Consider the following 11388-nt stretch of genomic DNA (forward strand, 5'->3'; position numbering starts at 1 on the left):
GTCCGAGTCTCTAACAATACCTGTTTATATATAACAAACATTTTATTCTTCGTGAGAAGTTGTTAAATGTGTTTTGTTAATATAAATTAGATTTATAACTAATCGACACGGAGGTTGAAATGTACAGATTCCCCACCCTGGGAAGCCAGTTGTAGCGTTTCCTGTTTTTACAGTTTCGACTGGTTGCTGTGGGAGAGACTCGAAAGCTGTCGAGCAAGTTCTTGTTTTGCTGGAAAGAAAGGCAGCTGGGAAGCGTTGAGCACATGACAGGAAGCCAATCGACCCAGGCCACAGCAGCCAAAGATACTAGAGGAGCACCTCTTGTATCTTTGACAGCAGCGGGCGTGGCGAAGAGCTAGGAGCTTTGTGGAAAGACGCGCATTCACACGGCAGACAGTGGGGTCTGCGAGTCCCTTCCTCTTCAAGCCTGCCGGATCAGAACTGCAACTACAAACCACCCGCAACGCCCGAGGTACATTATTACTTAAACATAGTGTTCCTGTTCCGCCCATTCTCATTTCTAGCCTTCCTGTTGCAATCCCACCCCGGTTAGAGTGAGCACACCCCAGGATGTAAAGGCAATGTCTCAGACTGTAAGTGGGAGAGGCTGTGCGGCGCTTACTCGGGGCCTCGGTTCATTTTACTGAAGGATGCTGCCCAGTAAAACCAGCTCATAAAATCGTCATTTTAAAGGACACACAGTGTGCTCGCCCTTTGTCTCGTCCCCCGAGGACGATACGGGGGATGAACAGAGCCCGCCAGTAGTGGGGTTGACACCAGTAACAGCTGGAGGCTGTCAGAGGGCAGGCGCTGTCTGGGGGAGCCAGACATGAGGTTTAATGTCTTCAAATTTCTCAGCAGATGGGGGAGCGAGACTCTGGAAGGGGGTGTATGTAACAACGTTACAACATTTTGACATTTTAAAAATCAAGACTGCAATTTATCCCATCAGATAAAGCATAAAAATAAGTTTAATTTGACACCTAATTCACTTTCATATCTTCAGTATTAAAAAAGTTATGGCCATTTAGCATCTTGTTCCCTATTGATTTTCCATTGACTTAACACAAAAGCTGTGATCGAGGACAGTGAAATGGCCATAACTTTATTAAAAATTAAGAGAACTGAAATACATTTTCAGTTATTATAGATTGAAGCATTCTGAAACAAATATGAAACAATCTTACTTGGATGACCTGAAATTAAAGCATATTAGTTAGTTACCCAATTGTAGCTAATTCCAAACTTCAATTACTAGATCTAAACATCTATCCATTTCTTAAGAAAAGATTAACATTTTTAAATAGCCTAAGTGTCCAAATAACATTCACAAAGAATTCACAATAAAACATGATTTTTAAATCTCATTTACATTAATCTATAGGCCAAATGGAAGGAATTTAGTGTTCAATTGCTGTAAATTAATGGCCATTTAAATCGGCTTTCAAGTGGGATCCTGTGGAACTTTGTGGAACGCGCTGGTTTGGAACGTTTCCATTGCGGTAGATTTGTACCCCCATATGCCCAGAAAAATACTGCGGGATTTAATGGGGCTACTCGCAACATAAAACTTTGTATAAAGGGATCTTAAGAAGCCCTTTTTAATGTAAAAATAAACAACCTACCTTCCGTTGTCCCCTGTATGAGATCCGTCCCGTTGTCGGCGGTCGCGGGTATAGAGGATAATTTTTAACCTACTATAACAATTAAATTAACCAATTAAGTTTAAAAATAGCCGCAGCGAATGAACCTCGCAGCAATTGTTCATCAGCAACTAAGTAGGCTGAACAACCTTGATTTGAATAGCCTAGGGAAAATCGCGTTTTAAACCCGTCCCTCTCTCAATGGCGCCAAAATCACGCACACGGGCTGGGACAGATCTGCAGCCCCGCTGAAGGTAGGTTTTGCAACATACCTAGGGTATGGTGGCAGGGGTGGAGAAAGAATGAGGGGTATAGTAAGGGGGATGATGGAGAGAGAAGTGGAGTGATAGTGAGGAAGTTGAGGAATGGATGAAGGGTGAGCCAGTGGTGATGAAGGTGGATGGTGAGGGAGCTGGGTGATGGTTAACGTGGGGCTGGTGATGACCCCTCTCCCCTCAACCCTCTCCCCTCACCCTCTCTCACCCCTCTCTCCTCACCCCTCTCCCCTCACCCCTCTCTCCTCACCCCTCTCTCCTCACCCCCCTCTCTCCTCACCCCTCTCTCCTCACCCTCCCTCGTCACTCCCCCTCTCTCCTCACCCCTCTCTCCTCACCCCTCTCTCCTCACCCCTCTCCCCTCACCCCTCTCTCCTCACCCCTCTCCCCCTCTCTCCCTCCTCCACTCCCTCCCCCTCATCCTCCCCCCCTCTCTCCCCTTCCACCGCCCCCACCCATCTCCCCCCTCTCCATTCCCCCTATCCCTCTCTCTCCTTCCCCACCCCCTCTCTCCATCCCTCCCCCACCACTCTCACATCCCCTCTCCCACCCCCTACCCTCTCTCTCCCCTTCCCCCCTGCCCGATCTTCTCCCCCTCCCCACACCCCGCTCTCTCTCCCTTCCCCTCCCCCCCCCCCCAATCTCCCTGCCATCACCACTCTTCCTCCTCCCCCTCTCTTCTGACACCCCTGTCCTCGCCCCTCTCTCCCCACTCTCCATATCCCCCTCCTCACCCCCCCTCACCCCATCTCCTCCCCCTCCTCTCACCCCATCTATTCCTCCTTCCTCTCTCTTCCTTCCTCTCTCCCCCCCTTCTCCTCCCTCCCTCCCTCTCTCTCTCTCTCTCTGCCCCCCTCTCCCCGCTCTCCTCCCCTCCCCCTCCCCACCCTCTCTCCCTCCCCTTCCCCCCCTCTGCCCCCCCTCTCCACCCTCCATCTCCTCCTCCCTCCCACCCGCCGCTCTCTGCGCCCCACCCAACTCCCCTCCTCTACCCTCCTTGTCCCCTCCTCCAACCCCCCTCTACCCCCCCCTCCCCCCCCCCCACCAACCCGCCTCCCCCCTCCCCCCTGTCCCCTCCACAACCCCCTCTCCCCTACTCCAACCCCTCTCCCCCCTCCAACCCCCCCTCCCCTCTACCCCCCTCCCTTTCCCTCTTCCCTCTCTCTTCTTTCCCCCAACCCCCCCCCCCCCTCTCTCTCCCCCCCTCAACTCTCTTGCCCCCTCCCTCTCTCTCCCCTTCTCTCTCTCCTCCTCTCTACCCTTTCCCCCCTCCTCTGTCTCTCCCCCTTCATTGGCTATATTTAAGAGGGAGTTAGATGTGGCCCTTGTGGCTAAAGGGATCAAGGGGTATGGAGAGAAGGCAGGTACAGGATACTGAGTTGGATGATCAGCTTGAATGGCGGTGCAGGTTCGAAGGGCCGAATGGCCTACTCCTGCACCTATTTTCTATGTTTCTAAAAAGTACATCCTTCCTTTGGTTGGAGACTGGTCCTGTGCACAATAATCCAATGACCTCTCATCAATGTAATTAAAACACACTATTTCTTCTAAAGATAGGCCCGAGCAGAAACGCTGCCTGTCCAATCCCATCACAGATGCTGCCTCACTCACTGAATTAAACCAGTGCTTTTGTGTTTTGCTCAAGATTCAAGCTTCTTATACTGAAATCTTGTTGCAATAAAAGCCGACGTATTGTTGGTCTTCCTGATGCTTTGCCGTACATAAATGTTAAAGTTCAAGTGGGTACAAGAACACCCAAGTTCTTTTCAACACTGATACCTTTCTGTTTAAATGGGAGGAACGCAGGAGAATGGGGTTGAGAGGGAAAGGTAGATCAGCCATGGTTGGATGGCAAAGTAGACTTGATGGGCCAAAAGGCATAATTCTGTTCCAATAACTTATGAGTTTCATCTTTCTAGTTTTATCACTACATATCAAGGAGGAAGTAAATACATTTCTGAAATATCAGAGAATTGAGCACGATGAGAAACTGGCACAGAAGAGGAGTTGGGGCCTGGTGCAGAGGAGGCATGATCATATGAATGGCAGGACAGGCTGAATGGCCTACTTTGCCCCTATTTTCTCAAGGTCTTTTCTGTGGGTGATGTTATATCCATGTTCTTGTGTGTTTAGTTAACCTGTAAACATCTCCCTGAAGTCTCTCTGCATTCTCCTCATGGCCCACAACGCCGGTGCCCAGCTTTGCTTCATTACTAAACCAGGATATATGGCAAATAATGCTCTCATGTGTCACTGATACAGATTGTGAACACCTGGGGCCCCAGCACTGATCTCTGCAACACCCACTAGTCACAGCTTTCCAACACTTTTATTCCAGCATTGTTGACTATTAGTTAATCAATCGTCATTCCACTTGTACCTTACTTGTAATACCATGTGTGCTCAAATGTTCCTTAATAATCTATGGTGAAGCACCTTGCTGATGGCTTCTGTAAGTCTGAATACATCACTTATCCATCCTGAAGATCGACACAAAATGCTGGAGTAACTCTGCAAGTCAGGCAGCATCTCTGGAGAAAAGGAATAGGTGACGTTTTGTGTCGCGGCCCTTCTTCAGATCTGTTTGTCCTTCACTATTCTGCTTATCAAAATAGACTCAACAAACTCTCCCTGGCTTGTCAAAAACCTGACATTTCATAAATCCAGGTGTGCTCTGTCAAATCCTACCATTAAGTTCTAAGTGTTTTGTAACGGCTAGGGCGTAAGGGTGGGGTGGTATTGGCAAGCAATGGCTGTTGGGACTCCGTGGCATGTGTAGTTCCTGTATTTTTCCAGTTTAGAGTGGAGTCAATGGGGATTTGAGGTCTGTTGCCAGGTTACCAATCATTTTAACATTACTGCCAGCATTTTCTTTATCAATTGTTCAGCATTTGAGCAAATTTGATCATTTGAATTTACAAATTGTAAGATGGGGTAGAATATAAATTAGCTTAAAGTAATTACCACAACAAGGAAATATTTACCTGACTGAAACCTTGATGGGCTGTCTAGTCTCATGAGGAAAGATTGGACAAGTTGGGCTTGTGTCCACAGGAGTTCAGAATAGTGTTGGGTGATGTAAATTGTAAGATGCTGAGGAGTGTGGGCAGGGTGAGTGTGGAGAGGACATTTCCTTTTGTGGGACAATGTGAGACTAGGGATCACTATTTAATTGATTTTATTGATGTACAGAGGGATCGTGGAGTCCAAATCCATAGCTCCTTGATAGTAGCGACACAAGTGGTCAGAATGGTAAAGAAGTGAATGGCATGCTTGCCTTAATTGGTCAGAGTATTTAAGTATAAGAATCAGGAAGTCCTGTTTGGCAGTTTTATAAAGCATTGGTAAGGCCACATTTTGAGTATTGTGTGCAGTTCTGGTTGAACTAATACAGGAAAGATGTTGAGGCGTTGGATAGAGTACAAAAGAGGTTTATTGGGCTGCTGTCCAGAGTGGAGGGTATTAGCTATAATAAAAAGTGATACAAACTTGGATTGTTTTTTCTGGAATGCCGGAGGTTGAGGGGAGATCTGATGGAAGTTTATAAAAGGCACGGATAAATTAGACAGTCAGAACTTTTCTCCCAGGGACGAAATGCCAAATACTAGAGGGCACAGCTATAAGGTCAGAGGGGGAAAATAAATAATGCAGGACACACATTTTGCATGGAGCGCTGCAATGACGTGTAGTGGAAGCAGATATGATAGTGGTGTTTAAAGGCTTTTAGGTGGGCGCATTAATTTTAAGGATACAGAGGGTTTATGGAGCATGTGCAGGATGAAGAGATGAGTCTGTCAGCACAGACATTGTAGGCTGAGGAGCGTGTTCTTTGCTGTATTGTTCGATGTTTGAAAATGGGCAGTTACCCGTTAAAGATCCCACACACCTGTGAAAGATGTCCCTCCAGCAGTAGAACCCCAAGTGCCTGATTAAGTTGATGTGAATCATAAACCTTCAACCTGTTGCTGAATGTGAAACTGATTGAACCACTTCTCACTAATATCTCTGACTAAGCCCAGTGTTCTTGTCTCTGTTACCAGGTGAATACATCAGATGCCATGGCAGCTGAAGAGGCTCAGGCCCTGGTGAAAGTCAACAGTATGATGATGCTGGGCGCAGCGGAGGAAGTCAGGAAGGATCTGGAGTTGATCATGAAGCCCTACGCCAACTGGGAAGAGTTCCTGACACCCGGGCCCATCTCCATAGCCATACTGGGCGAGCTGATCTTCATATCAGCAGCAGACGCCTTCCAGGTGAAACTCAATCCAACAGGGAGCCCCGTACGGTTCCTGCGGCATCCGGGATCCTTTCATGCCTGCCTGATGCAGGTGAGCGACCAGGGCTGGAAGGCCTTCAACAAGGCCCACAAGAACATGGACCAGATACGCCTCTATACCCAGATGGCCCCCAAGCACCTGGCCAGCGCCGTGCAGGTTCTGAGCCGTGAGCCCAAGGTAGTCAAAGCCATGCTGCCCAGTCGGCTGAACAGCCTGAAAAAGGTGGCGGAGCAGTGCCAAGCGCTGGCCGAGTCTGTGGAGGGGGAGTTTGCCTTGCTCATTGACTTGGTACAAGAACTGCTGGAGGTGTGCGCCAGCTCCCGGACTGAGTACAGCGACCAGATGGAAGAAGTCAAGCGAACACTGACGGAGTCACAGCTTAAGAAGACGACAATGGAGAAGGAGAAGAAGAGGGTGGAGGCTCAGGTCACCGAGACCTACGCCAGGATGGAGGAGGTGCGCGTCTCCTACCAGAAGGCGGTTAAGATGATCCCCAGTGGAAAGAACCTGGTGGGAGTTTATGTGACACAGTCTTTGCTGGACCTCACTAACAGCTTGGCCACGGAGTTGGTGGCAATGGGCATGACGGAACCCATCAGCTTGGCCCTCGAGATCACCGATGCAACCACGCAGCACTTCAAGAAGAAGATCCAGAACAAGAAGTCGGCAGGCTCTGTGGACCCAAAGGCCGATAGGGCCAAGCCTGTGAGCTCGGCCAATGTCTGTGTGAAAGCCCTGGAGATGGTGGTGGCCAGTACACTGCTCCAGGACCTGGTGTCAGACAGTGGGACCGTCAACCCCAGCCAGCTGGGCACCAGCTCGTCCAACTACAAGTCCATGTTCCTGAGTAGCCAGAAGCAGGTTGAGCAGGAGGAGGATAGTGATGCCAAGAATGCCACCTTGGAGCTGTGCCACAGTGGCATCGCTGTGTGTGAGCAGCTGGAGGAGATCGGCGAGAAACCCAGTGATGCCCAATTGCAAAACCTTGCCTCTGCCATTAATGAGCAGACCCGCAAGTTTCAGGAGTACATGTCAGACATTAGAAAGTCCAGCAACACCCCAGCCATTGCTCTGCAGCCACCAAATCTGACCAGTATCTCCAAGGAGGAGAAGGTGCAGGAAGGGCTGTCAAAAATGGTCTTGGATCAAGCCTGCTTCAGAGTTGAGCATGCAAAGTGCCAACTGGACACCAGTAGAGAGAACTACCAGAAAATAACCGAGACCAAGGAGAAGATGACCAAGGACCTCGAAGATGTCTTGCTGACTATGATGAGATGTCAGGTGAAGGAGATAGACTACAACACTACCCTTAAGCTGCTGGTGACAGGTCTGGGTGCTCTGAGCCAGGTCAAGGAGCAGTGGGCTAAAATGAGCAACTTCTTCCAGATGATGTCCAACCTGATTAAAGTCTCTCTCAATGACACCATCACCCAGTTTACCAGCGACAGTGAAGGCTGCGAACTCATCCCTGGCTATTCCCAGGACTCGTTTATCAAGGATATGATCTACACCGAGGCTTTTCAGGCTTGTAGTGTTGCAAACCTCTGCCACCTGATCTCTGGGACCTACGTGGAGGTTTCCCAGAAGCACCTGAGGGACCAAGTCACCAGTCTGGAAACTTACATCAACCTGAGTCCCTCGGATCCCATGTTTAATGTAAAGCGCAGCAAGCTCCAAGAAAGTTACACAGTCGCTATGGAGGCCATCAAGGAGCTGGTCCTTAAAAACAAGGCGGAGTTCGAGGGCCAAATTCAACAGAGAATCGAACGCATTAACTCAACTCTGCAAGATGCCGTGCCACTGGCATTGAACTAATAGATCGTGATTGTCACGATCCTCCCAGCCAATTGTCCAGCAGTCTCCTCATAGTCTGAAGACAGGGTGTGGAAGGCACATGTTGAATTTTGCCGTTTACAAGGTTACTTAGCTTTTGCTTGACCCAAGTAGTTCCCTCCACCCCATAGGGTCATCAGTGGAAAACAAGGATATTACAAGCTCATGAAAGGCGCCATAGAGGCAAGGCTGTGCTTTGGTTTTGACCTCGTAATGATGTAGTAACAGCAATATCTGCCTAAACTAATATGGAGGCCACGTCATTGGGTATTTATAAGGTGCTGATTGTAAGAGGGACAGGGATCATGGGGATAAGGCAGGGGAATGGGGTTGCGAGGGAAAGATAGGTCAGCCACGATTGAATGGCGGAGTACACTTGAAGGCCGAATGGCCTATTTCTGCTCCTATCCTGCTCTATGGTGCCTTTCATGAGCTTGTGATATCTCCGTGCTCCACTGATGACCCCACACCCTGAGAATGAAAGTTAGTTCTTGGAAACCAGGTGACAATCCCAGCCAAGTCTGGGGAGAGTCTACTCCTTGATACAGCACTGTGGCTTCCTGCGTCTGTATGGGCAGGAGAGAAAGTGTCAGTGGGTTAAATTGATCATGCACTTTTTCTTCTTTAAAAAAAAAAGGTTTTATATGCTTACTAAAACTGCAAAAGGCACAGCCAAATCCCTGGGTAGTCTGTGGTTTATGATCTTCCCAACACAGTTGAATTGTTGGTCCCTATGAGCTTGCCTTTGATGCCCACTGCTGTATCAGTGAGGTAGTTGTGCCCCAGACCATGCCTTGGTTCTAAAATCCCAAGGACTGGATGTCAGGAGATGGCATGGGGAGGGGTGGTTGTGGACTTATCAATGAAGCCCCCAGCTGGTTGGGGACCGGTGGAGATAGTGGTTTTGATGATTCCTCTTCCATGAACTTATATAAACCCTTGACAATCTTCAAGAGGGCTGCCTTGATATCAGTTCAGACCAAAGAGATTGGAAATGTGCTGGCTGGATCCTGTTGAGCCTCACTACACTAGTGTAATAATTTAGTGGACCGCAAAGAAGCCCACCAGCTGTATTTGAATACTGAACAAGGTCATTGCCACTGGGGGTAGATTCAAAAGTAAGTGCTTTAGGGCAATAGCTAGGGCGGGCCGGTGAAGGGAGAACCCCACGAGCAACTTAGTACCCTGGGTAATTCAAGAGTTTGGTTCAGGGAGGTTTGAACAAACCGCTGTGAATGAAAGTGCATAGATTCTGCAACAGATGCTTGCTTCCAAATGAAAATGGACCACTGAATGTATGTCTCTCTGCCTTCAAAGAATTGCTACAATAAATAATCCAAAAGCATCTGAGAGAAAGCAATTGTAAAATTATTATTATGTTTTTCTACTAATGCTGGGATACAGGGGACCGGGTCTGTCTACCCACCTACTCTACACTAACATTCAACCCCCATCATAACATTATCCTGTCCGAACACAACGTAATCTCCCCACACACTTGTCGAGTGGTGGTGCCATCGAGTGTGGCTGCCGAGCCTGCAGCTGTCCGTCCTTTCATTCTTTTTGTTATTTTTGTTATTTTTAATCTGTTTTAAAGTTTGTAAATCTTTTAGTCTTTTTTTGTGGGGGGGGGGGGACTGCTTTCTTGGTCACCTCCTGGTCGAGGATGCGACTATTCTCTGAGCCGCATCTTCGCCCCTTCTCCTTGCGGCCTACCACCTGGATTGGCGCGGCCTTTGCTGCCAGAGACCGGCCAGAGCCTCAGCTTCAGCAGCGGCGGCGCAGCACAGGATTCCATTGCGGAGCAAACGATGCCTTACCGTGATCACCGTGTTGAAGTTCCGGAGTGCAGAGACTGCCGGCTTTGACACCGTGGAGCTGTGGTCTGCGGAGCTTCCAGCTGCTGGTGACAATGACTTTAAAGCCGCTGGTGGTGCTGACTTTCCAGAAGGCAGGAACAGGAAATTGAGTGGGGATGATCAGCCATGATCACATTGAATGGCGGTGCTGGCTTGAAGGGCCATATGGCCTACTCCAGCACTTATTGTGTATTGTCTATTGTGTCATCTGTAAATTTGCTAATGTTAGTTTGATTCCCTTCATCCAAATCATTGATGTATATTTTAAATAGCTGCAATCCCAGCACCGAGCCTTGCGGTACCCCACTAGCCACTGCCTGCCATTCTGAAAGTGACTCGTTAATCCCTACTCTTTGTTTCTTGTCTGCCAACCAATTTTTTATCCATGTCAGCACTCTATCCCCAATACGATGTGCCCTAATTTTGTCCACTAATCTCCCATGTGGGACCTTATCAAATGCTTTCTGAAAGTGCAGGTACACTACATCCACTGGCTCTCCCTTGTCCATTTTCCTAGTTACATCCTCAAAAAATTCCAGAAGATTAGCCAAGCATGATTTCCCCTTCGTAAATCCTCGCTGACTCGGAATGATCCTGTTACTGCTATCCAGATGTGCTGCTATTTCATCTTTTATAATTGACTCCAGGCTCTTCCTCACCATCGATGTAGGGCAAACAGGTCTATAATTCCCGGTTTTCTCTTTCCCGCCTTTATTAAAAATAACATTAGCTACCCTCCAATCCACAGGAACTGATCCTGAATCTATAGAACATTGGAAAATTATCACCAATGCATCCACGATTTCTAGAGCCACTTCCTTAAGTATCCTGGGATGCAGACCATCGGGCCCTGGGGATTTATCAGCTTTCAGTCCAATGAGTCCACCCAACACCATTACCTGCCGTCAGATAGCATCTGTCGAGATAACAGTTAACGTTTCTGATTGAAGATCTCCCTCATAACAGGGAAAGAGAAAATACATTAGCGGCAAGTTGCTGAAAGATGATGAGGGATGCGTAGGACAAAAATAATATTTACAATAGGGTGATGCTAGTGTTGCCATTGGGGTGGGATGTATGAGTCTAGAGTCAGAAGAGCATTCAGTACAGCAGCAGGCCCTTTGGCCCGCCATGTCTGCACTGTCCATCTAGCATCCCGACACACTCGTTCTACACTATTTCGAGCACAAAGCACCCTAATATCAAACACAGGTGATCTGCAAAACGGTCTCTCAATCTGTGTTTGGTTTTTCCAGTGCAGAAAAGATCAAACTGATCAATGAACGCAGTGCAGTAGAATGAAAAATGAACAAGTAAATTTCTATGTCACCTGGAAGGTAACTGTGGTCTTCGATGGTTGAAGGGTAAAGGTGAAAGGACATTGTTACACTGTCTGCAGTTGCAAGAGAAAGTACATTTAGAAGGGGAGAGAGAGGTTGGGACAGAAGAGTGGACCATGGAGTCACAGTGATGGGGCAGGGCAGTGGTGATCAAAACTGTA

The 11388-nt window shown here is 48.2% G+C and overlaps 1 protein-coding gene across 1 annotated transcript; it reads left to right on the top strand.

The window, feature by feature from the left end:
• Nucleotides 1-247: 247 nt before the first annotated feature.
• On the top strand, nt 248-9373 carry LOC129699378 (uncharacterized). The gene is made up of 2 exons (XM_055639100.1): nt 248-472; nt 5959-9373. The coding sequence occupies exon 2, from the start codon at nt 5977-5979 to the stop codon at nt 8008-8010; it is 2034 nt and encodes a 677-aa protein (XP_055495075.1). The 5' UTR covers nt 248-472; nt 5959-5976; the 3' UTR covers nt 8011-9373.
• The last annotated feature ends 2015 nt before the right edge of the window (nt 9374-11388 follow it).

The sequence above is a fragment of the Leucoraja erinacea genome, chromosome 8 (genome assembly GCF_028641065.1).
Source record: "Leucoraja erinacea ecotype New England chromosome 8, Leri_hhj_1, whole genome shotgun sequence".
Classification (NCBI taxonomy): domain Eukaryota; kingdom Metazoa; phylum Chordata; class Chondrichthyes; order Rajiformes; family Rajidae; genus Leucoraja; species Leucoraja erinaceus.